Here is a 26,938-nt window from a genome sequence, read left to right on the forward strand (position 1 = left end):
ACAAAAATGAGACACAACACTCTCTTGGGTCTGCAGCAAAACACCCGCCACATAATAAAACTGCAAACAGACAGACACAGAGATTCCTGCCTTTATTAGAGAGAGAAATATGTTCAGCCCCTCCTTCCGAAGTGTGATTTCTACTAAAGCTTCGAAGCTCAAAAAATGGTATTCGGACCAGCCCTAAAAGAAACCTATATATTAAAGCAACACTACGTAGTTTTTTACCTTTAAATAATGTCTATAAAATTATTTCAGTGATAGAACAACTTTTAATTGGACAAATTGTACTGTTGCTGCAACCTGAGCAGCCTCCTAGCTGCTACAAGCACACTCTGAAAGTGGAGGTGGAGTGTAGAGCACACAGCCCCGCCCCTCCCCCTGCCTGCAGAAGAGTGTCTGATACCAGGCACTGTTGCGCTTTTCAACCACATGGGGGAGCTGTAAGTCATTTTTACATGGAAACAACAAAGTGTTGCTTTAAATCACATTCTAAAGTAAATCCCAAATCTAACCCCAAACACAAACAACAATGGTTTAAAAAATGAGAAGTGATAAGTGAATGGGAAGGACTGGCATATCATATGCACTCAAAACTGGAAGTTGGCGTATGTATTGCACAACTTTTCAACTGTGTGCAATTTAAATTCATTTCATGAAAATGGGTTGCCAGCAGCACAGAAACTGTGCCTTTTGTGGACAACAAACACCTCAGAAACTCCTCAAAAATCCTGGTACTGTAAGTGTTCATTTTATATTTACACTTACAATATGTACTATGTGAAATGTGTGTAAAACATTAAATTTTTGTTCATTTTATATAATTTTATTACTGAACAATGTGCCTGTATGCGTAGACAAACACCTCGCATCGACTCCCAGGTAACTTTTCCCACACTAGACGTTCGCATTCAATAGCGCAAGGTTACAGAGTCTTTTTCCATATGCAAAATGTGTGTTAGCAGCCTATATTTACACTGTAAAAAAAGTCCGTAAAAATTTCAATGTTATTGCAGCTGGGTTGCCGGTAATTTACCGTAGATTTACATTTATGTTATTTACTTGCAAGAGTTTGTTCAAAGTTAAATAAATTTTAAATATTAACAAGTCTTTATCTTTACAGAATAAAACTATACAATAACAGCCTCATGCAAAGCATTCTGGGAAACAGAAATCATCATCAACCTTTTTCTGTTTTTTGCTTCAGATTTTGTTTCCCAGAATGTTTTGCTTGATGCTGTTTTTTAGTTTTACTCTGTAAAGACAAAGACTTGTAAATGTTAAATGTTCATTTAACTTTGAACAAAATGTTGCCAGTAAATAACATAAATTTAAATCTACGGTAAATTACCGGCAACTCAGCTGCAATTTCTACGGATTTTTTTTACAGTGTAATATTTACCGATTGGGGACAAATTTAGGGCTGTGCCGATAAACGATATCACATCGAATCGTGATAAAATTTAAAACGATAACGATTATAAGCCCCGGACATTTTTACTCTATATGGATTGATCAGTACTTTTGTGTAATGCGTTTCTCGTCATGGATCGCAAACAATGACAAGCGCCTTATTAAAGCACAAGCAGGTTGCATTATGAGGCTGGACACACCAAAACTTTTAAACGCGGCTAAAACGCCTTGAGGACGCTGAATGTCAGCTGTTTTTCAACCAAGCGCTTTGGTAGCGCTGATACTTCAGCTGTGAGCCGGCTGGTTGTGGTAATGTCCCGCCCCTTCTCCACTGTATTTGGACGGCCGTGCGAGAACTGACATTGACGAGCGGAGTTTTTCACTCAAAGTTTAATATTTTTGAACTCTTGGCGCTCAGCGCTGAAAAAACCCGCTAGCTACCATAATTTGAAAAACGCTGGAGTTTCCATTGAAAACATGCGCCGGCCGTGAGCGTAAAAGCTTTGGTGTGCACGCGAGCGTGTGACACTGTGTTTCGACAATGCGACGCGCTTGATATCTGTTTACCAGCGTGTATAGCTCATATATGTTGCTCCTCTGATACAGTGATCACTAAACTATGTTTTCTTTCTAGTTTAAGTGAAAATAAACAGCTGTATGTTTATCAATAGCCTATATTGAAACAGTGCAGTCTTAAAGCTGTCTTGGGTCTTAAAGTGACAGTAGCCTGCTGCTTTCTGTGTCAGAAATGTCCATTACACACAAAAAAATGAAAACTCCTCACTAATATTAGTATTAACTGAATAAATTTCGCAGCTGCACATTTAGTGCAGTGCATTATTTGTATTTATTGCTATTGTTAAATCATGTTGACAGACAATTTTATAACTAATATATTTACATCTAATACAGATGCCTGAAAAGTAAAACAAGATGAATATAGTCTTATGATTAAGTGGAAAAATTAAAGATTTGGTTGCTTGTCAGTAGCATTGTTGTAGTGACTGCTAAAATACATCGGCCTATATGTAATACATAATTATCCAAAGATGATGAAATTGTGGACAAAAAAGGTAGCACAAATTCTGTTATATGGAGGTGGTTTGGCTATCTAAAAAAACAGACGAGGAGCAGATTAAAATTTTTTTTAATGAACCCTCTTATTTTTGTGGCTTCAGTCATGATGGCATACTCTTTTTAAGCTTGAAGCATTAGCATCTTATATCGAAATCGTATATCGTTATCGGCCAATATGGATTTTTTTTCCGAGATCACATTTTTGCCATATCGCCCAGCCCTAGACAAATGTTATTTAATGTTAAACTAGTATATGAGTGGCGCTCTGTGGCGTGACTGGGATTTGAGCAGCATCCAGGGCTGCGTTTTTAAATTAATTAAAAGTGCCTCTCGCAATGAGTATCAACAATGATGTTGTTCAAGAAAATGATTATTTAAAATAACAACATGCACAAAAAACACTGAATATTAATAACTCAAAACAAAAGTCAGAAAACCACCATCTATTAAGTCTGGGACATCTTTGCCATAGTGTGCTGCCGATGACATCGAAGTCCTGCGAGAGCCTTTCAAAAGCTTAAGCAGCAATTGCTCTCACGTTACACTGATGTTATGCGCCAATTGATCTATGCTGCGCTGAATGCAGTCAGTCACATCTTACATCAGGGAATCCAAAAGCTAGATAGGACGATAAGGACACTGTTCAGTTCAGTTCAACTGTATTTATTTCCCGAAGGCAATATTGTTGCAGCGTACAGGCATATCAAATAGAACATAAAACACCACATGCACACAATAACAAAAAATACCTTATATCTAAAAGCTTTACAGCTGAGGCGTCAAACGAATATTTGAACTGAATTGTTTTATTAATAATAATTCTATATTGAATACCAGACGGTAGAAGGTCAAACTCATTATACGGGTGGGAATCATCTGATAATATGCTCTGGACTTTTCCAAAACCTGTCTGCGATATAACTGGGCCATAGAAATCTGTTTCCTATTATTTTATTACATTGTTTTACAGTCCTCTCAAGACAACTCTTGTTTATCGCATTTTGACAGTTAAACCAAAAACAAAAGTGAAAATTATAACAATGCCTCTATAGATGAGATCAGAATGCTATAAATTATCTATATGGTATTTTGCACTAAAACTTTGCATTTGTACTTTGGGGACACCAAAGATTTATTTTACATCTGAAAAAAGTCTTGTGACATGTCACAAAAGCAGTCAAACACAAATTAACTTTGATCAACATCTATTTTTTTTTATCAGCGCACATGTATTCTTACATAAACACATACAAGCAATGGAAAAGGAAAAAAAATTAGTCAAGAGCCCTAAAAGTAAACTAAAGCAAACACGGATCAGAATAATGGTGGTCAAAATTTTTCAATGAAGCATGCAAAAGTGTTATTGATTCAATGTAATTAACATTGAAAAAATAACAATCTGCTCTCATGCTTTCTGGGGATCATTCAACAAAAGGGAGTCAGGTACCTACCTTATACTTTGTCTTACTTTCTTCATCTGTTTTCTTCCTCAATTTCATCAGCTCTTTTATCTAAAGAATTTTAACAAGGTATATAGCCAGTGATTACATTTACACCAAATCAAGTAAAATATTTATTCTAAATTTGATGAACAAATAACGAAGAACAATGCAATAATGTTTTCTTCTTACATTATTATTTATCATTTGCCATATTTCCAGTTGCATTTTAGTAATTTTGCAATTATTTACTTTGGGTATTTCTCAAACGTGAGAATGCATCCTAGACCTTGTTATTCCTTAACCCCTATGTCCTTCTAAACATTAAAAACTAGAATCAAAAGTTTTTGAAAGGTGTGCAAAGAATTATGGGTGATTTGAGACACGTCATGTATCCTTCAAAAGAGTCTGAATGAATGACACGAAATGAAGGCAGCCTTACACTGTAAAAAATGTTTTGTGTTGTTGCTGTTTCAACTTATTTTTTCTAAAGTTGATCCCACTTACAGTTTCTGAATTTTTTTCATTCAACTTAAAAAAAGTTTTACTTTCTCATCTACAATTTTTTAATTCATTAAAGAAATTATAATTATATATGTAAAAACAATTAGGGTAATGGTTCACATATAATCACAACAATATTTTCTACGTCTATGAAACACAAATATTTTTCTAGTTGAAGAAAGTCCATTAATTGTAATTCTAGTCCAGTTTTGTTAATGTTTTTAGAATGTTTGTTGGTTGTGTGAATGTAAGTGGAATGTTACATTCTATCATTTTAAAACTTTTATAAAACATTATTTTTGAATGTTCTGTAAATTCTAGTGCAGTTTTTAATGTTTTAAGAATGTTTGTTGGTAAATGAATCTTTTTAATGGACTTTCTTCAACAAGAAAAATATACTTTTTGCCAGGTAATTTTCATAAATGTAGAAAATATTGTTTAGGGCAAGTTGTTTTTTTTATATTGGCTCAGGTTATAAAATATAGATGTGAACCAGTACCCTATTTTTTTTTTGTTTTGTTTTTTGGGATGAATAAAAACATTTTGGGAATAAAAATGTTGTTGTATAGTTGAGATGATAAAACGTTTTTGAATGAAGTTGAATGAAAAAATTCAGAAACTGAAAGTTGTGTCAACTTAAACACCACCACGAAATTATTTTCTCATATATACAGCCAGGGGCGTTGCTAGACATAAAGCTCTGCTTTGGCACAGGCCAAACAGTTGGTCCAGGAATATGTCAATGTATGACGTTGTAGAGATTTTAAACACCACCTTCAATGAATGGCAACTACTTTAGTAGCCCCGCCCACACGTTTGTGTTTAGTGAGGTAAGACAAGTGGGGGCCAGGGGCGAAGCAAACGGTATGCAGTAGTGTTGGGCGATATGCCCCATTTTGAGATCGTCCTATCGTCAGCCTGTGAGATCGCCAATAGATGATAGTATCAAGGGGCTGGGCAGTAGTTTACTTATTTATTTATTTATTTGTTCATTTTTTACTCATTTATGACAAGTCACTTGGGACAATACAAAGGCTTGTGTTTGTAGTGCTCACTTCATTTAAGTCATCATTTTTCAGCCCTGTTAGATTAAACTAGAAAGCCTGAATGGTATGAACAGTTTGACCCCATGCTGCGGGCACAAATTAAAACACAAGTTGGCTCCCTCACTTACTGTACAGTATTTGGTCATGTAATCAGTTACAAATATACTGGACCAAGATTGTATTTGAAATTAGTAAAATCTTTGATAAGGAGTTGGTTTTGGATAATATTGGGATGGATAAGTGATAAGACTCTAGATATATATGGATGGCACAAGATTTTAATGGAACTAATCCCATTGGAATATTTAACATGTTTTGTTAATGATCAACCAGATCAGTTTTATAATGTCTGAAAGCCTTATATCAGTAAGCTATGGATTGATGTGTGAACTATCTTGATGAAGAGTTTTCCTATTCATGTAACCCAAGTGAGTGGATGCATTTTCTAACTTTGTTTTCTACTACCACTGATTATTTAGTGTGGTTATCCACCTAATTTTTAAGTATCTAATTTTTCTTTTCCTTTTAGTGACCTATGGTAAATCTGCTTATTGTTACTTTGATGTTGCTTTTCCCTTTTATTATTATTATTTAAATTTTAATTTATTTATTTATTTATTTCTCTCCATCTTCTTCTTCAATGATAATGGTTTATATTCATGTGTGTTTTTTTAAGTTGGAAAAAACTTTTGTATGCGGCTGAACGCAGAGACACGGGGGCATGAAGTTTTGCGTGCATGTGTCAGGGCGAATTCTGCGTCGCTTTTACAAGCATGAATTGGATAACTACATTGCATTAAAAAACCTACATTGCACAGTAACAAACATAACTATATTGCATATAGATCAGTTTTTGCCACGATTATCTATGTAAATAAATACACTAGATAACTGCTAAAAATTTTACTTGAAATTTACACTGGGGCACAAAAGATTTACAGTAAACTGGGGGACGTGCCCAATAAAAGGATTCTAGCGACGCCCCTGTATGCAGCCTTCCTAGGACACGTCCCCCGCGTTTGAGAAACACCCTAACCCATAGAAGTGCATGTTTTTAGAAGTGTACGATTTGCCACAAAAGCTTGCATGCACTTAAGAGGACTAAAGACTAAAGACTTTTTATTCTAACAATGAAATGACATTGGTGAAAAAAGACAGTTCAATTATTGCCATTAATGTTAAATTACTGAAACTACACATAATAGTCTAATAAAACGCTCATTTACAAGAAAACATGTCAGACACACTTAAAGGGTTTTGCATCTGAACTTCTCAAATGTTGAAATATCCATGCAGTTAATTATCAATGAAGTTCCTTTTATAAGTCGACATCAATATCAGATGTTCAGAAAATGTAATAAAAACGTCATAAAAATTCATTCAGACTCTTCATGAGACGTTGAAAAGATGTCTTTTTGACATGCTCAGTGGATCAGTCACCTCTTGTAGAATGAACTTAACTGAACACTATAATGTGTAGATTCAACAATCTTTCAGTCTCAGTTTTTAACACCTGTGAGTGGGACTCCAGCAGTGTGAAATGCATCACAATAGTTATTTACTTAAAAAAACCATGTCTATATGCAGTTAACGTTTACAAAAAGCCAGTCTTTTATTTGCAGAGTAAGTAAATAAGTATAATATCTTTTCAACTTCCAGTCTAGCCTCTCCCACAAACTTTGGGAGGCATCTCCAGACAATGTTTTCTAAAATTTCTCTGGCACCATCCAAGTCATTCGAATTGTGCAGGATCTCATCAAAGATGTGATCTGTGAAAAACGTGTCAAAAAAGAAAAGAAAAAAATATTTGAGAACATTAAAACATGACATTAAAATAACGTTTGACAAATAATAAAATGAAACAATCCTCTAACATTTACACAACCAAGAAACATTCTTAAAACATAAAAACTGGACACTTTTTATGTTGGCATAAAGTTTTTTCATACTTTTGGAACTTTCAGGGAACGTTCTTAGAACTGGTAAGCAACCTTTGAATCAATGTTAAAAAAAAACTTTTGAATGTTGATTATGCACCCTCTATTAATGTTAAAATTTTTGTACAATTGCAACAAACCATGTTTGCTTTAATTGGGCCCTTGACTCTTGTGTTTAAATGTCTGTTTTTTTTTTTTTTTGCTGTTGTAGCAGTGTTTAAAAGAGGTCATAGCGTAAAAATCATTGTTTCATTGTTTAAATGCTATAATTTGGTCCCAAGTGCTTCTATCAACCTAGACATTTTTAAAAAGAACAACTCAGTATCTTTGTTTTAGTAAACCATTCTCTGCAAACATGTGAAACAAATTATTTTTTTTTTTATTAAACCTTTATTTTACCAGGAAAGAAAGCACATTGAGATTAAAAATCTCTTTTGCAAGAGCGTCCTGGCCAAGAATAACAGATACAAGTACATTTGAGTATGAACAAAAAACATCAACAATACATACACATATACACACACAAGCAAATACATCAAAATTCCACTATCAATATAAAACTAGTTAAAACATCTACAGCCCAATGTTTCTTTCTCCAATTCATTTAAAAGTTTTTTAAAATTGTCCAATGAAACCAGTGTCCTCAGATTTAAAATACTTTGCAAGCAATTCCAGGCAGAAGGAGCAGCAAACTTAAATGCCCTTTTCCCACATTCAGTACGTACCACTGGAACGGAGAGTAAAAATATTTCTTGTGACCGGAGGCTATAGCTACAAGCATACTTTTTACAAATATATGTATAAAGATAATACGGAAGTAAACCCAGGATAGATTTATACATAAAAACATGCCAGTGTTTTTGTCTTCGGATGGGCAGACCAGCCAGCCCGAGTATACAACACATAATGATGAGTGGGGGTTTTAAGATTTGTTATAAACCTCACTGCACCATGATAAACAGTATCAATAGCATGTAAACACTGTAAAGATGCATGCATATATATAACATCACCGTAATCCAGTACAGACATAAAAGTCGCTTCAACAAGCCTCTTTTTTGCCTCAAAGGAAAGACAGGATTTAATTCTAATTTCACTTTCAATCTTTTCACCAATTGTTCAACATGAGGGCCAAAAGAGAGAGCGTCATCGATTAAAATCCCCAGATACCTATACTGAGACACAAACTCAATCTCTGAATCTTGAGACATAGTAATAGGCAGAAGATTATCCTTTGAGATTTGTTTGGATTTAGAAAACAACATAAACTTTGTTTTATCAACATTTAAAACTAATTTTAATTCAAATAAATTACGCTGAACAATATCAAATGCAAGCTGTAACTCCGAAAGAGCCTGATTGGGTGTGGATGCTGAACTATAAATAACTGTATCATCTGCATAGCAATGACATTGTACATTATGAACATTCTGAGCAATATTGTTTACATATATGGTAAATAAAAGTGGTCCAAGGACTGACCTCTGTGGTACTCCTTTAGTAACATTGAGCGAACCTGAGATGAATCCTTCTGCCTGTACACATTGAGTTCTGTTTGAAAGATAGTTATTAAACCAGCCGATTATACGTTTAGATAGTCCAATATCCATAAGTCTTTGTAGCAGTAAAGTATGATCCACAGTATCAAATGCTTTTGATAGGTCGATCAATAAAGCTGCACAATGTTTCTTATTATCAACAGATTCAATAAAATCGTTTAAAACCTTTAAGGCTGCTGTAGTTGTACTATGTTGTTTTCTAAAGCCAGATTGAAAATCAGACAGGATGTTATTAAAAGACAAGAATTCTTTCAATTGATTATTGACAAATGTTTCAAGGACTTTGGCCAAGACTGACAGCTTGGAAATAGGTCGGTAATTATTTGGGTGTGTGGGATCTCCACCTTTGAACAGGGGAAGGACAAAAGCTGATTTCCATATAGGTGGAATTTCATTTAAGACAAGAGAAAGGTTAAAAATATAAGACAGAGGTGGGGCAATAAAATCAGCTGCTAGCTAAAGTGTGAGTAAAAACACCAGCTTCCTCACGCGAGTTAAAGGATTTTATTTTGTCTAAATAACATGCTAGTTGGATTGTAAAATTAGTCAATTTACTTGGTGTTTTGATAAAATCAACAAACCCTCGTTCCTGAAGGAAGGGAACGGAGACGTCACGTCGTAATCGATGAATTAGGAACGCGTCTCGCAGGACCATACTTCTAGGACACTAGGATCTACTTCGAGAAACTTCTAAAATGCTAATGAACTTGGCATGCAGGTATTTGCAGGTGCCGTACTGTCGTGTGAGTATTTAGGCAGGTGCAGTACCAAATTAGCTCTTCAAGTTCATTTTATTTACAGTCTTGTTCAAAATAATAGCAGTACAATGTGACTAACCAGAATAATCAAGGTTTTTAGTATATTTTTTATTGCTACGTGGCAATCAAGTTACCAGTAGGTTCAGTAGATTCTCAGAAAACAAATGAGACCCAGCATTCATGATATGCACGCTCTTAAGGCTGTGCAATTGGGCAATTAGTTGAAAGGGGTGTGTTCAAAAAAATAGCAGTGTGGCATTCAATAACTGAGGTCATCAATTTTGTGAAGAAACAGGTGTGAATCAGGTGGCCCCTATTTAAGGATGAAGCCAACACTTGTTGAACATGCATTTGAAAGCTGAGGAAAATGGGTCGTTCAAGACATTGTTCAGAAGAACAGCGTACTTTGATTAAAAAGTTGATTGGAGAGGGGAAAACCTATAAAGAGGTGCAAAAAATGATAGGCTGTTCAGCTAAAATGATCTCCAATGCCTTAAAATGGAGAGCAAAACCAGAGAGACGTGGAAGAAAACGGAAGACAACCATCAAAATGGATAGAAGAATAACCAGAATGGCAAAGGCTCAGCCAATGATCACCTCCAGGATGATCAAAGACAGTCTGGAGTTACCTGTAAGTACTGTGACAGTTAGAAGACGTCTGTGTGAAGCTAATCTATTTTCAAGAATCCCCCGCAAAGTCCCTCTGTTAAAAAAACAGGCATGTGCAGAAGAGGTTACAATTTGCCAAAGAACACATCAACTGGCCTAAAGAGAAATGGAGGAACATTTTGTGGACTGATGAGAGTAAAATTGTTCTTTTTGGGTCCAAGGGCCACAGGCAGTTTTTGAGACGACCCCCAAACTCTGAATTCAAACCACAGTACACAGTGAAGACAGTGAAGCATGGAGCATGATATGGGCATGTTTCTCCTACTATGGTGTTGGGCCTATTTATCGCATACCAGGGATCATGGATCAGTTTGCATATGTTAAAATACTTGAAGAGGTCATGTTGCCCTATGCTGAAGAGGACATGCCCTTGAAATGGTTCTTTCAACAAGACAATGACCCAAAATACACTAGTAAACGGGCAAAGTCTTGGTTCCAAACCAACAAAATTAATGTTATGGAGTGGCCAGCCCAATCTCCAGACCTTAATCCAATTGAGAACTTGTGGGGTGATATCAAAAATGCTGTTTCTGAAGCAAAACCAAGAAATGTGAATGAATTGTGGAATGTTGTTAAAGAATCATGGAGTGGAATAACAGCTGAGAGGTGCCACAAGTTGGTTGACTCCATGCCACACAGATGTCAAGCAGTTTTAAAAAACTGTGGTCATACAACTAAATATTAGTTTAGTGATTCACAGGATTGCTAAATCCCAGAAAAAAAAATGTTTGTACAAAATAGTTTTGAGTTTGTACAGTCAAAGGTAGACACTGCTATTTTTTTAACACACCCCTCTCAACTAAAACCCCAACTGCACAGCCCCAAGAGCGCGCACATCATGAATGCCGGGTCTTGTTTGTTTTCTGAGAATCTACTGAACCTACTGATTACTTGTTTGCCACGTAGCAATAAAAAATATACTAAAAACATTGATTATTCTGGTTAGTCACATTGTACTGCTATTATTTTGAACAAAACTGTATATAGCACATTTACAACGGCCACACGGCTGACCAAGTGCTTCACAGTGCATAAAATATTACACATACACTTAAGAATACACACATACCCATACACAATTGTAACAACTGAGCCAGATCAGACACACAATAACTTCTTATATTTCATAAATATAAGTGCAGACCCTCACTCAAAAAGCAGGCCGTAACACTACCCCCCAAACACTTCAAAGCAGAAAAGATCTCTCGTGACTATAGCAACACATCAAGATTACGAGTTTTACGACCACAAAAGAATGTGGGAGATTTTGGGACAGACAAAGAAACTTTCTATTTAGTCATGCATGTATTCACTTATAAATGTATAAGGGAAATGTCTTAATCAACTATTTCTAATCTCATCATAGATTATGTTCTTGGTGTTTATGTTATATTAGTATACTAACCCAAACTAGTTTAAATGAATGTTTAGTATTACTTACTTAAAGAAACACGCCCAGATTTTGGGAATTTAGCTTATTCACCGTATCCCCCAGAGTTAGATAAGTAAAAAATAATCTAACTTAAAATAAGCATAAGGCCTGCTCTACCCAAAAAATATACATGGTCCCTGAAAAAGATATGCATTCTCCCTAAATGACATGCACACACAGATACACACGCGCAGAGACACACAGACAGAGACACACACACGTACTTACGCACGCACTTTGTCCAGTCATGTAACATCACAACATCTACTATAATAGTAACGTTACACATTTCATTCAATTTGAGGACACTTAATATTTATACTCAGTATTAATTCAGACAATCCAATACAATCAATACAGTTCAGAGGTGTATGTATTCTGTTAGTTTCAATGTTATTCCAAGTTTAGCGAAAACACAGTGGTTTATCTGATAAAATAACCTTAGCGAGCATGTTTACCTTTGCATGTATTTCTGGATGAGTCGTCTTTACAGGCTGTCGTCTTGTCATATTTGAAGTGTGACCAGATTACAAGTTAGCTCTGACATTTAATGAGACATGTCTTCGGACCGGGTGCACCGCAAAACGTTAGCGTGTTGCTAACGAGCGAAGTCAACTGAAATCAGCCAAAGCTGGGTAACTAAGACTGTACAACTAAATATAATGTAAACAACCTGTTGTGAAAACGAACTTTGCCGTGGGTTTTTTAAATGCGTCTGCTGCCTGCTGCTGCATAGATCAACCTACCCTCAAAGATTTGGGCTGCGTCCGAAACCGCATACTGTATAGTAGGTACTGATTTAGATGAAGTACCTACTTACTTGGCATTAAAACAGTAGGTACTGTATAGTATGAATCCTGGTAGTATGAATGAGATTCGGACGTACTACATCCGCCATGTTGCTACATCACGTGACATACATCGTCATCACGTCATGTCATTTCAGCGCGAAAACAGCCGCGTGCCTCTTCTTCTTCATTGGATAACTCCTCGTCCGGGGCATCATGGGATAGTGAAGCGTCCATCGTATGCACACTGCAAAATCTAACCGGAAGTAGTAGGTCATCCGGGTACTTTTCGCATACTGTTTTTTGAATACTATGTATTCGGACATACTACTCGCCTCGCCTACTGCTTTTCGCGTACTATATAGTATGTAGTAGGCGGTTTCGGACGCAGCGTTGCTCTGATTGGAACTTGTCCCACAAAATGAGTAGCTCTGATTGGATCTCTTCTCCATTCATCCCGCCCTAACATTTTCGTCTTATTTTTATTCGTTGACTAAAGTGTCAGTTATATTTCGTTACAGTCTTCGTCATCATATCTGACTTTTATTTAGTATTTTTTTAGTTTTCGTCCGTGAAAAAGGTTCGTTGACGAATATTTTTCGTCTTCGTCAACAAAATTAACACTGTTTGAATCACTCTCGCGAGAAACTGTCATCCACCTATCGGTTCCTGTGGTAGAGCATGAAGTTAAACACACGTGGAAATGATCACTATTAGTAATGTACCAATGTTAAAATATGTTCTTCTAAAAAAATGTTTAATTATCTTTGATGAGGATCATTATAGCCTGTTCATTTTTGCTGTTTTGTTTGAATGCTACGGTATGGCAACTGCCATACCCTGCCATACGCAAACACCGTCCCTGGTCCCTTCGCATCCCTCTAATTTTCAGAATAATGTGAGCTAGTGTCATAAAGTGTTTTTCCTACCCTAATCATTTAAGCACTACAGTTATCAAACATGTTTATCAAGTTATATGCACCCATGGGGTATAATAACCCAGCAGCTAGGTTAAAACAACTCAGCATTGGGTCAATTTTAACCCAGCAGTGTGTTCTGTCCAATATAACTCAGCCATTTTTTGAGTGTAGAAATTATGCCAAAACCACTTGTTTAACATTTTAAAGGTGCTCTTCCTCTGTCATTTTTATTGTTTTATACTGTTGTCTGAGGTCTACTCATGAAGTTCGCATGGTTTTTACATCCAAAAACATCAAAAGCAATAAGTAATAGGCCATTATGTACACTGGTTTTAAGGCTGGCTCGAGAAATTATCCGTTTTGATGGGCCAGCCGCTTTGACGACTTGAAAGTAAACGCCCACTGCTATGTTTGGATAACATTTTTTCGTAGTCAAACTAACTTTTAATACTCATTTAAAGGCTCTCTAAGCGAATCTGCGATACGTTAGTTATTGTTGACGTTTGAAACTGTTTTCAAACAGACGGAGCGTAGCTAACTCCTCCCCCTCCCTTCCGTGCTTTCATGAACGCGCCCAATCCCCACCCCCAAATCCTTTTTGTCGTTTACTGGCTGGAATACTTTGTTTTGTTTTGTGATGCTAGGTTTGGCCACTTGTTAATATTGCCGTTTGAGAAGCCTGGGCTGCCTACAGAGATCGCGTTTTTTTACAGTTTGATCAGCGGACAGGCAGCAAGCAGATAGTGAGGAGATGTTTCCGGTATGTAACAAAAAATGTTTTATGGTCTAAAACGCTTCAATTCGCTTAGAGCGCCTTTAATCTCATGTGTAATCAGTTTAGAGTTAAGTGAGTGTCTTAAGACACAGTGTCTTTCTTACACACACATAAACGTAGTTTATTTATATAACAAGCAGATAAACAAGTACATTACTAGGGATGGGAATTGATAAGAATTTAAAGGGTACAGAGAATGAAAAACCATTTTTACTTTGTCTTTGTTGAATAATGGTAGTCTACCCACATTCACAAACATACAAAAAGTGCTAAACATGCTAAATATCTCAGTCTCATAGAAATTCCTCTTTTAGAAATGTCAGCCAGAAAACAGCCCAATCTGAAAAACTGATGCTTATGACATCACAGGCATCTAACTGCCCTTCCACATACAGACCAATGATGTTTGAGCCCGGACGGGGCGTGACACACGTCCTTATATAAGTCCTGATCAAGCATCAAGAGCACACTATTATTTGACTGAAGCGCGCAGCCGAATAACACTCACTGCATAGATGTTTGTAGCACGGCAAGAGACGCAATGCTCGTTCCCGTTATCTCAGGGAACCGGGGTTACGTGAGTAACCTAAACGTTCCCTTTCGATCCAGTTCACTTCGCATTGCGTCAGTTGCTGACGCTATGGGGGAACGTAATCCCATCACGCCGTGCACACACAACAGACTGAAGTGCCTTACCGGAGAGACACTGTATGTGGCCCTATATCCAGCATATTTACAGCTTTAAAGCAAAGTGTAAGCACCATATAAAATGTTAACACGCATACAGTGGGGTTTTAAATGCACAGGGAAGCACATAACATAGCACAAGATGGCGAGATCACAGAGCGCGCCGCGGGTGTGCAAGAATTAAGTAAGCCAGAGTCACGTTGGTGAGCTCGCTGAGCGCACCCCGATGTACACATAAAACGCATGAATATGCGTGCATGGTTAAGCCGAGAGAACCTGTGCTCGTAGGGCAGGGACGTCTAAGCTGTAAAATCTGACAAACGTAGACGGCGAAGACCAGCCGTTGCAGATATCAAGAATAGATACTCCTGTAAACCAAGCCCATGCAACTTCGCACAGAGTGGGCTCTAACATCATAGCTCATGAGGAAGGCGTGAGCCAGTGCAGTGGCTTCAACGATCCATCTAAATAGCCACTATTAGTAACCAGCATACTTGGTGAGTGATCTGCGAAGCTCATGAACGGCCGATCTGACTATAATATGCAGCAGAACGGTTCGTAGTGTGGGATTATACGGATACCACAATAGTGTGAACCCAGGTGAGCCCTCGAGCGCATCGGGGATGCATATACAGTAGGTATTATTATAGTGCACAGGTCGGTGAGCTTCCCAAGGGCGCCGTAAATGTGTCTTGATAATAAATTGTGCGCACACGGGTGAACCCTTCAGTGCACCGTGAATGCATATAGATAAATCAGTGCACAGAACGCGCCGTGAATGTGTACAGATATGATTGATGAACGTAACGGTGGGCACCCAACGCACCGTGAACGTACACAGATGAACAACAACAGTGTGTATGTGTCACAAATGGATAACACAACCGTGTATACAGGTGAGCTTCTCCAAGCGCATCTTTAGTGTATACCGAAATCTTATAGCGGCATAGGTGAGCTTCTCTAAGCGCACGGTGGACGCATATAATTAAAGACCATATCGTGCATACAGGTGAGCTTACGGGCGCACCATTTAATGCAACAAACCCCAGTAGTACACAAGGCAGGGATGTAGAAGCTGTAAAATTTACAATGTGGACGGCGAGAACCAGCCGGCCGTGTCACAAATGTCAAAATGAGAAACCTCTAAGACTATGCCCGAGGTAGAGCTAATCCACACATGGGAGTAGGTTTAATCACGAGTGAGCATCATTTGTTTATGGAGGTGATAACTTCAACGATCCATAAATAACCTGTTACTAACTCACTAACCAGGTGCGCTAGTGAGTGATCTGTTAAGCAGGCGAACAGCTGATCGTCTTATGTATGTCAGACGTATCTGTCATTCAGGACCATGGACAGTTCCATAGCCCTGTGCCTCGGGCACCATCCGCACCTGAGAAATGACAGGCTTGTAAATTAAATGAATGGCCGGCCGTAAAAGCGTGGTTCGCTGTTATCGCCGCCACATATATATTAGCGTAGGGGGAGAGAGCCCCGTGCACGAGCCTCTATAGTGAAGAGAAAAGTGTTCCACACCACAATTCGCGGGGGTTTAGACTCTTCACCGTCACCAGACAGGGATAGATCAGACTTTGCATAAGGACGCCTCGCGAAAGGGGTCCTAGCAGCTCGTGTCACTGTGTCGTAAGGCATGTAGGTCGTGTCTCAGGGATGCAATTTCCACACGCCCGTTGTAACGAGGGAATATGTCTGCACCTTGGTGGTTTAAGCACGAGATGCATATCACTCTGATTGAACATAGCTTATAAAAGCGATGCAATGAGTTAATAAGGAGATGACTCATCAGCTTGTACAGGGGGTGAGATTTCAGCCTGGCTCTGTGAATAATGAAACCACCGTAGTTTGCTCAACCGCATTATCACAATAACACGGTCGAGAGTGCTGCAGTGCTAAAATCACCCCCTTAAATGGACTGTATGTACAGTACAAGGTGCTTGATATGAGACAAACAGGCGTTCCACGCGTCAAAGGCTGATTGCCGTCACAAGGCGTGTCCAACCCAAAGCAGATGCTGGGCGAGCTCGTAACGATAGCACTTTATTCAGCCGTGTGTAACTCAAAGCATAAACGTCCCGGCCGTCAGCTCAGGGCGGGACCTTTGCTTAGTCAAACTGAAGTGGTCTTATGAACAGAATGCCACGATATTCAGCTTTCTGGGGCTCGTTAGAGGGGTACGTGAGCCCGTCTTAAACGAGATGCCGCGCGTCTGACTGTGAGCGCGCTTTGGTGTTAAGCTCGCTTTCCGAGCGTCATAACGAGTAGCGGGTAGCAAGCTCACTTGAGGTTGATATTACCCTTAATTTCTCAGAGTATTTGAGCGGAGCGGAGGCGTGAGGGTCTTCGGATCCGCTGATATAAATCGGCTATATGGCCGAAAAACGTCATAAACCGCTTGGCTGTAAGCCTTTGAGTGGCCGTCCGGAGAGGGCGCGATTCAAACACTTGGAGCCATCAAAAAGTCTGAGGCTGCCGTCTCTCTAGGAAGAGAAAAATAACAGCCGTAAGACCGTGCTCGCTTGCACCGTTAGTATCCTAGCAGAAAAACTGAGGTGGGCTGCGAGCGAATTTCAGCGAGAAAGAGTCTGAATTATTGTTTAGAATCCAGCCCGGTGTCGCGGGAATGGATCGCCAAACCGGGGTTTAACGGTGAGCGTCGATACAATTATGGACGGCGGGCCGTGTGTGCGTATATTGACTGCTTGTCGGTTAGGCAAAAAAGTGTTTAGAGACACCGTACAGCCGTGGGGTGTCAATACACAGTATAGTAAGCACGGAAATTGCTCTTAGAGAGGAATTCAATACCATTCGCAACTACAGTGAGGTCGCATAACCGACAGTATTACATGTGTATGTTTCTGGATAAACAGAGCACACAAAAAACATTTCAGGGCAGTCCAGCCGAGGCGCGACTTAACCCTTCCTCTCCCAGACAGTCTGTTCTTTGTCGACGCAGCTATGCTGCGAGTAAGACCAGAGCTTGGCCGTTCAGGTGCACGAGCCTCTGTAGTGACGGTGACCAGAGCAGCTCACAGAGCAGAGCAGTATGTCTAGGTGGTTTGATGTCAGATTGGACCCATCAAGCAGAGAGGAAGTCTGCCCTGAGGCCCGCGGTTTTGGCCTTTATTAAAAGGGCAGAAAAACCGGGGTATATAAGAAATGTACCAATATTCAGTGCACTGATATAGGATGGGACTGAATAAAGGGAGGTGTTTGGGCCTCAGCATATTATCAAACAAATTCGTTCTGCCTCTTGATTCCGTCTAAGCCAGAGAGAAATGACAGGGCAGGGCAGACAACACAGTACCGAAGTGAGACAGACTCAGGCCGGTTAGGCTCTTATAATAAGTGTTCTTAGTGCTCCAATAGCGGTGTGTTCTCCCTATCGAGCAGACGAATGAGATCGCGCCGCTCCAGGGGGGGAGGGACATGAAGCTCTGTAATCGCTGAACACTAGACAGCTGCACTAGAGGCAAGGAGCCATTAGACCGCATGCTAACTCTAAGAAGCCGCTAAGAGACCTCGCCACTGTGGGGGAAGGAATGAGGGACTCCGCGAGCGTAGAGCACGAGTGGCTGTGCTATGACAGAGAGCAGGGGCCGGACCCGCCCGTGTTTGCTTGTCCTATGCATCTATCTTGGTTCTAAGGCTCGGCCGCTTGTTCATCTCAACAAGAGAGGAACAGCAGAGGGGAGCATGTAACACAGATAGAACAGCCATGCATCATATGAGCGGTCATCACCCGGCGATGCACTCGGAGGGAATTCATAGGAACGTGCCAGAGATCTCACCACTGACTGTGAGTGTAAAGCATGAACGATTGCGTTGTGGGCGATAGCCCATGTATGCTTGTCTATGCATCCATCTTAGTCTCATGCCTCGCTGCTTGCTCATCTCAGCGAGAGAGGAACAGCAGGGGGAGCACGAAACATAGATAGAACAACCGTGCATATGAGAGCGGTCTTGGCGTGGGAGGACCCAGACCAGCGACGCGCTCGGAGGAAATTCATAGCAGAGAGGCTCACTCGAGCCGCTGTGCTGGACGCTATTACAACAGTGCCTGCTCTTTTAAAAATATTGATCTTACCTGGCGGCCGCAGGGGAGACCTCGTCAGGCATGTGTCCGCTGCACAGGGCTCGTACCACGGCAAGCGAAGGCTATCTTCGGTTCTCAGACGGAAAGTGGCAGGGGAAGACGCTAGACCTGGATTCTGTTATCTTCGGTTCTCAGCCGGAAAATGGCAGGGGAAAGCGCTAGGCATGGATTTCGCTGCAGGGCTTGTGTCAACGGCGAGCAAGGCTTCTTCTTCTTCGGAGCAGCGAGAGGTTCGCGCTGAAGGAGAAAATTAATGAGCTCTTGACGCTTGATCCCGGACTTATATAAGGATGTGTGTCACGTCCCGCTTGGGCTCAAACGTCATTGGTCTGTATTTTCTACAGACGTTAACCAATAGGTTTCAATCGCGGAGTAAACAGGAGATTCTTCCATAGTGTCAGCAACTGACGCAATGCGAAGTGAACCGTATTGAAACATTTGTTATTTTCGAAGAGGTATTTGTTTAAGAGTTCAGTTTAGCAGCTAGTCAGACCATTAAACAAACAGAAACCAGAAGTAAAGTTCAGACCCTGGGGCACCAGGCAATGGGGCACTAAGGGCCAGCGAGCCCTTTAAAAACAAAAATACAAAATGCGCGATCGGGCTTTAACTGCTCATTTGCATGATGCGTCAATTGTTTAATGTCACCATGCGCTCAGTTGAATTTAGTGATGGGTCTACGCAGCAGAGATGGGGACTCGAGTTTGAGACTCGGACTCGAGTGCGACTTAAGTCGCACACACAGTGACTTCAGACTCGACTTGAGACTCGACCCTCAAAGACTTCAGACTCGACTCGGACTCGAGCCGCACGACTCGTGAACAATGTTTATTTTTAGGAAACGTCTGATGAGCTCGCTGTCATAGCTCCCTCCGTTACCTACAACCTGCCCATGACGTAACACGTGACGTATCTGCTCCGCGCGCGGGGCCACGAACATACATGTCGACTGCACCTGCAGGCAGCCGCTGCTGTGGCATTCATCTGAAGCTTTGGGTAGTGCTGTGACGGATCCGCGGTTCGGCTCGCATGCGATTTGCGGATTAATATGCAATTTATTAGGGTAAGTTTATCATTAACGTGTTTCTAAGGCTTGCAATTGTTTTAATGGTTAAACAATTTAACTGCAAAAAGGCGCTCAAGTGAGCACATGCGGTTAAGTGTGTCCAGTCCAGCTCCAGTCAGGTCCAGAGTTGCGCTACTGTGTGTCATACTGTAGTCCATTAACATACATTTGCTGAATAGAGCAATGAAAACCACGTAACGTTTTTATATGAAGCGACTGCTGCATCTTCTTCCTGAAGAGCTGTTTGGAATTTGCCCTCTGCCTGTGTTTGAGCACACGTTTAAGTGCCCTCAGTAGTGCACATACAGAGAGAAGTGTTTCAAAAGTTAAGCCAACATAAAATCTTTCTTTTCTTGACAGGGCACATACACGCAAAATGATCTCACTCACAGTATTCTTTTTCTAATAAAAACATTTTTGTTTATGTCTTAAGAAACCAGTCTGGGCTTATTTGTTCTTAATAAAGAGACAGTAACCTCAATTAACCTACTTAAGTCTGTGTCATTTATGTTAATCAAACAACCCAAGACAAACAGAAAATCACTTCTATTGCTCAAAAATAATAATAATAATATTTAATTTGTACAATAAAGACAGTGTTATTATCCATTTAATTTAATTTCTGCACCCAATGCTAATTTTAGACTTTACTTAATGTGCAACTTTGTTCTTTTTTATAAATAATATAATAATATAAAAATAATTTCTTTATTTCTTATTAAAGTTTTATTTGTTACAACGAGACTTGAGACTTGACTTGGACTCGAGCCCAGAGACTTCAGACTTTACTTGGACTCAAGCTCAAAGCTTTCAGACTTGACTTGGACTCGAGCTCAAAGACTTCAGACCCGAGCGGGTTTAAAATTAGACAATGCAGAGAGATGAGAAGATAAAGAGAGCAGGAGAACTTCTAGCCTACATTAACACCAAAAACATTATGATGAGAATGAAGGTCTACATTATAAACTGGATAAAAGATGAGAAACATGTAATGGATATTAAGTATGTATATTGCCATGTAACTCATTTCATTACAATATGCTATCTGGATATAACTTATTGTATATGTATGTATCTTATGCCTACAATTAGTCAACAGGGTTGTGTATGATTCTTTGGTTCATAACTTCCTATTCTGAAAGTTTCAATTGTGCATAATAACATGTGCAGCAACTGCATATGGTCAAGTCCATTTAGTATTTTTCAGTAATGCAGTTATTTTGGGAGAAAATGTGAATAATTGCATTGCAGGCTGATTAAAGGTGTGCCCTTAATTTTCTGCTGGCACTCCTACATTTTAAGTCAGGGGCTACAGTGCTCTTAATAATAAAAAAGTTAGTCTGGTGCCCTGAATGACTAGACTTTTAAAATATTTTTATTTTGGGGGGGCACATCAAATGTGGTCACCCTGGGGGACTACACTGTGTTTATCCAGGCCTGCCCCTACAGCTTGCACCTATATGTGATACACATCACTGGATTGTAGCATTAAAATATCAAACTTGAGAGCGTGGACAATACTTTACATCACCTATAAATGTTAATTGTGTCTGTCAGCACAGTTCCATATGTGACCCATTCTGTCTAAATGAGTGGGAGGTTTTCATAAAAAATAAATAGCCTACATTTATCCGAATACTCTAGTAATTAAACATCTAAAATTATCTTTATTTGAACGTTTTCTGAGAGGTGCAACATCCTACATGATTAACCTAATACTACAAAGATGCGTGTCCATCCACATTTTGGTTTTAGTTTAAAAACATGCAGGAATTTGAAAATAAAATGCAGGATTGCTTGATGTTTAGAGTTATTAAGAGAGATAAAGTTCTGGACCTGATTTATGTTAAAAAGTTCTTAAGATTGACAAGACTCACGATGACTGATAGTCTGAAATGCACAGACGCAAGTTTGCGCACAGATATATACACATACAGTGAGGGAAATAAGTATTTAAACACCCTGCTATTTTGCAAGTTCTCCCACTTAGTAATCATGGAGGGGTCCGAAATTGTCATCATAGATGCATGTCCGCTGTGAGAGACAATTTAAAAAAAATCCAGAAATCACAATGTATGATTTTTTTAACCATTTATTTGTATGATACAGCTGCAAATAAGTATTTGAACACCTGAGAAAGTCAAAGTTAATATTTTTTACAGTAGCCTTTGTTTGCAATTACAGAGGTCAAACATTTCTTGTAGTTTTTCACCAGGTTTGCACACACTGCAGGAGGGATTTTGGCCCACTCCTCCACACAGATCTTCTTTAGATCAGTCAGATTTCTGGCCTGTCGCTGAGAAACACGGAGTTTGAGCTCCCTCCAAAGATCCTCTATTGGGTTTAGGTCTGGAGACTGGTTAGGCCACGCCAGAACCTTGATATGCTTCTTACAGAGCCACTCCTTGGTTATCCTGGCTGTGTGCTTCGGGTCATACATGTGCTGGTTTAAGCTGGGGAACCTTCCGTGCCATGCATGATTTCAAACCATGATGTCTTAGTGTATTACCAAAAGTAACCTTGGAAATGGTGGTTCCAGCTCTTTTCAGGTCATTGACTAGCTCCTCCCGTGTAGTTCTGGGCTGATTTCTCATCTTTCTTAGGATCATTGAGACCCCACGAGGTGAGATGTTGCATGGAGCCACAGTCCGAAAGAGATTGACAATAATGTTTAGATTCTTCCATTTTCTAATGATTGATCCAACAGTGGACCTTTTTTCATCAAGATGCTTGGCAATTTCCCTGTAGCCCTTTCCAGCCTTGTGGAGGTGTACAATTTTGTCTGTAGTGTTTTTGGACAGCTCTTTGGTCTTGGTCATGTTAGTAGTTGGATTCTTACTAATTGTATGGGGTGGACAGGAGTCTTTATGCAGCGAATGACCGCAAACATGGGGATCTAATATAGGATAATAATTGGAGTGGAGGTGGACATTTTAAACGCAGACTAACAGGTCTTTGAGGCTCAGAATTCTAGATGATAGACAGGTATTCAAATACTTATTTGCAGCTGTATCATACAAATAAATAAACAAAATAGTTAAAAAAACAGTTTTGACAAGAATTCACGAAAGCATAATAAGCATTACAACAATCTTGCTGAGCTCATTATTATCTATGTCCATAAAGAGTTTGTGCGAACATAACAAATTGTTGTAATATTCATCTAAATAAATAATCAGATATTCGATTAAAATTTCAAATAACAGTATGCTGTGTTTTTTAAAATCAGTTTTTACAATTAGTTCAAAACAAGCAACATCATTTTAAACAATAAGGTAATTAGAAACATTTAATTTAAATGGTTTAGTTGTTTGTTATTTACTTTATTTTTATGTTAATTGCAATTTATGTCATCAGTTTAAAATTTACTTTTCATATTTTCATATATTTTATCATATATTTTATCTTCTTTTATCTACTTTTATTTACTTATTTATTTTATATTCACCTAGATTGACAATTAAGCTTGCTTCTATTTGCAGCAATTAAAAGAGCATCTGTGACCAGGGTCACACGGAGTTATTAACAAATATTTTATTATCAGAGTTCATCATTTTGTCAAGCTTTTCTGGTCTTGAGTAATTAAATAAAACGAAAAAAAAAAAGAAATCATTCAAAACAAAAAAATGTTGAGGATACATGAAGCCGTTCAAATTGCCCATCACTTCTCACCACACTGTAACTTCAAACTTTGAACAATGCCTTTATTTAACAATGCACATGTTTTCTTATTTAAACACAAGCATTGAAATTAAAAACAACCATTTTTAACATTGAACATTGATTTAATGGTTTCTATCTGCTCTCCCTATTTGTGTACTGAAAATACTGCATGAAATACTGACACTGAATTTATGTTGTTAAAAAGCATGAAGAGTGTATGGCTTAAAAAGTTTTTTATTATTTATTTTAAATTTCTTATCCTTCTATGTATTTTATAAAACACAATGATTATTTTTATTTGTACAAAATCTGTCATCTAACCTGTGAGATTGGTGTATTGTGACATGTCCTTTATAGCATCTGAGATATTGCGACCAGGATAAAGCTTCCCGTTAGCTTTCACAAGGGCCTCTGTTATCCTAATGTTCAAAGAGAAACAAGCATGCAGCTGTGAATAAAGCAATTTTAGTAAAACCTGGGAAAAATATTAGTAGCATGCTGGAATAAAACAAATTAATAAATCTGTTGGGCAGACAAAACCCACTTGAGATCAATGATGTAGACGATCTTGTGCTGGTAGGCCTGACGATGTAAAGTGTATCGGGTATGAAACATGTCATAAATATTATCTGCCACCTGTGAGAAATGAAAAGTACACGTGAGAAGAAATACAGCTCAAACTGAGCCATAAAGACCAGATAAACACAGGTTAGTATATACAGTTCATATAAAAATGTCATTAAACAGTAGACAGTAAAGTTTGTTTGACAAATTCTGGCTTAATAAAGCCTCACTTAAGTGTAAAATAGTTTGAAATGCCTAACATTAGACAGATTAAGCTTGTGGACCTTGATAGGTTGGTCTATGCTGGGGTGTCAAACTCATTTTAGGTTGAGGGCCAGATAAGAGCATCACCATGTGAGGGCCGATAGTTCTTTAAAAACCTTTGTGTGCTGATAATTGTGTTAATATTAACTAAATAAACTACAAATTAATTTGCAAGAAAACTAGAAAAACCCATTTCACAAGTCCTCAGAAACATTAACATACTCATACTGAACTATAAAAAATACACACAAAATTACATGTGTAAATTTAACTTCCTCTGCAGGGACATTTCACAAGACTTTTTTAAGACGTCAAATAAATCTTTGGTTTCCCCAGAGTAGCTACATATGCATAGTTTTAGCTCAAAACACCATATAGATAATTTATTATAGTATGTTGAAATTGGCACTTTGTAGGTGTGAGCAAAAATTTGATTTTAGGTGTGTCCTTTTAAATGCAAATGAGTTGATCTCTGCCATAAATGACCGTGGTTGGATAATGCTGAAAAAGGGGCGGTATTATCCCCTTCTGACATCACAAGGGGAGCCAGATTTCAATTAGCTAATTAGTTTATTAGGTTGATAGAAGCACTGGGGACTCAATTATAGCACTTAAACATGAAACAAATCAGATTTTCATGTCCCCTTTAATAGAATTATACCTTTTGCTTAACATCATTCAGTTTTGTTTGGAATATATTTCCAAACAAAACATTCATTTAGCAAATGAAATTGATTTTGGCAGAAGACAGATTTGGCTTTGGAAAGCATTACAGTACCAAATGCAGTTTAAATTCATAAAACACAGCCCAGCAAACATGACAGGCCGATCATGTCTATATTAGGTCAGTTAGTCCAGGACCTTATCTGTACGTCTGACTATGACCCCGTCCCCTCTTGAGCCCTTTTCACACAGACATTCCGTAAAATACACGGGACAGGCATCCTGGATTTTTCCGGAATAGTTAGAGTTTTTGTTCATTCACACTGCCAAGATTATACGGCATCTGATGGTCCCGGAAAGACGTGACCTGTTGAAAGTCTTGCCCTCTCCTCTACGCAGTGTCCGAAGTTTGCAAAGTATTTATTATTCCTCTCTCCAGAAACATCTTGTGTGCATTTTTCTTTATAATAAGGCTACAAAGGAGCGCGTGAATGCACAGTTCTATGCTGGTGAATGACTTCAGCTTCAGAGTGGATATTTGACGAGCTCCCTGATCTCTGCTTTAATACAGTTTTCAGACATTTCTCATCGTGATTGTTTATATGCATTTAAAACCCGCATTTTGAGGAACTGAACGATATATGAAGAGTTTCGTTGCAAAACGAGATAACCACCGTTTTTTTAATTGTTCAGAAATCTTGTTTTTTGGTTGTGCATTCCAATTCATTTCAATGCAACTGCAGTTGGTTTGTTTTGATTTAAACCTTCATAACTTAAAAAATACAGCTAAGTAGCACCATAAAACAAAAGAATAACATGATAACATAATAATAAACATGTTTTGACAAAAATGTTAAAAAATGGATTTATCTCGTTTTGCAACGAAACTCTTCATTATCTTGTTGGGATGACGCGCGGGTATTTTCGTTTATTATAGCTCAAATGAGCACGTGACACAATATTCTTTTTATGCTGCTGAATGATCTCCGTTTCAACGGAGTAAATGACAAGCTAACTTACCTGATATCTGCTTCAGTCCAGTTTGCTGACATTTCTCGTCGTGAATGTTGTTAATTCCTTATTTTAAAGAGTTGAACCAACTTCATGTTGCCATGACACGCGTGTCCTCACTACGGCACGTGCGTCATTGTTTATGCGTCTCATTTATCATTTCCTGATAACTGCATCAATATAGTTTGCAACATTTCTGGTGGTGAATGTTTATATGCATATTATCTCTTTTTTCGTTTTAAGGAGCTGAACTATAACTTTTGTTGTGATGATGCGCGTGTCCTCACTACGACACGCCCATTACGGCATTCTTGCGGCTTCTTGTTCACACAGAGGGTTATCCATGTATCTGACTAGGTCCTCTTTCCGGCAACGATCCCAGAAGATTAACGAGAGTTTGTGTTCACACAGACGCTTGTCTGGCAATTTTACGGGTATTTTCTGGGACCAAAGGTCTGTGTGAATGGGGTTTTGGACACCTGACCAACACGGGCTTAGGAAATCAATATACATTTTTTTTAATACATTTGGTCTATGAGTTTTGAGTCAAAAATCATGTGTATTTTTGTGAGAAATTTTGTTAAGGTGT

General features: G+C 38.7%; 1 protein-coding gene across 1 annotated transcript in view; it reads right to left on the minus strand.

Annotated features, from left to right (window-relative positions):
* The window catches only part of LOC141349805 (deoxynucleoside triphosphate triphosphohydrolase SAMHD1-like), a 143,979-nt gene that overhangs the window by 22,136 nt on the left and 94,905 nt on the right, over window positions 1–26,938 (minus strand). The window contains exons 10-13 of the mRNA XM_073853972.1: window positions 24,392–24,483; window positions 24,169–24,266; window positions 7,121–7,248; window positions 3,942–3,998 (exon numbers count right to left, since the gene is read on the minus strand). Of these exons, the coding sequence (XP_073710073.1) occupies window positions 3,942–3,998; window positions 7,121–7,248; window positions 24,169–24,266; window positions 24,392–24,483 (375 nt within the window). The remainder of the gene's footprint in view (window positions 1–3,941; window positions 3,999–7,120; window positions 7,249–24,168; window positions 24,267–24,391; window positions 24,484–26,938) is intronic.

The sequence above is a fragment of the Misgurnus anguillicaudatus genome, chromosome 15, assembly GCF_027580225.2.
Source record: "Misgurnus anguillicaudatus chromosome 15, ASM2758022v2, whole genome shotgun sequence".
NCBI classification, from domain to species: domain Eukaryota; kingdom Metazoa; phylum Chordata; class Actinopteri; order Cypriniformes; family Cobitidae; genus Misgurnus; species Misgurnus anguillicaudatus.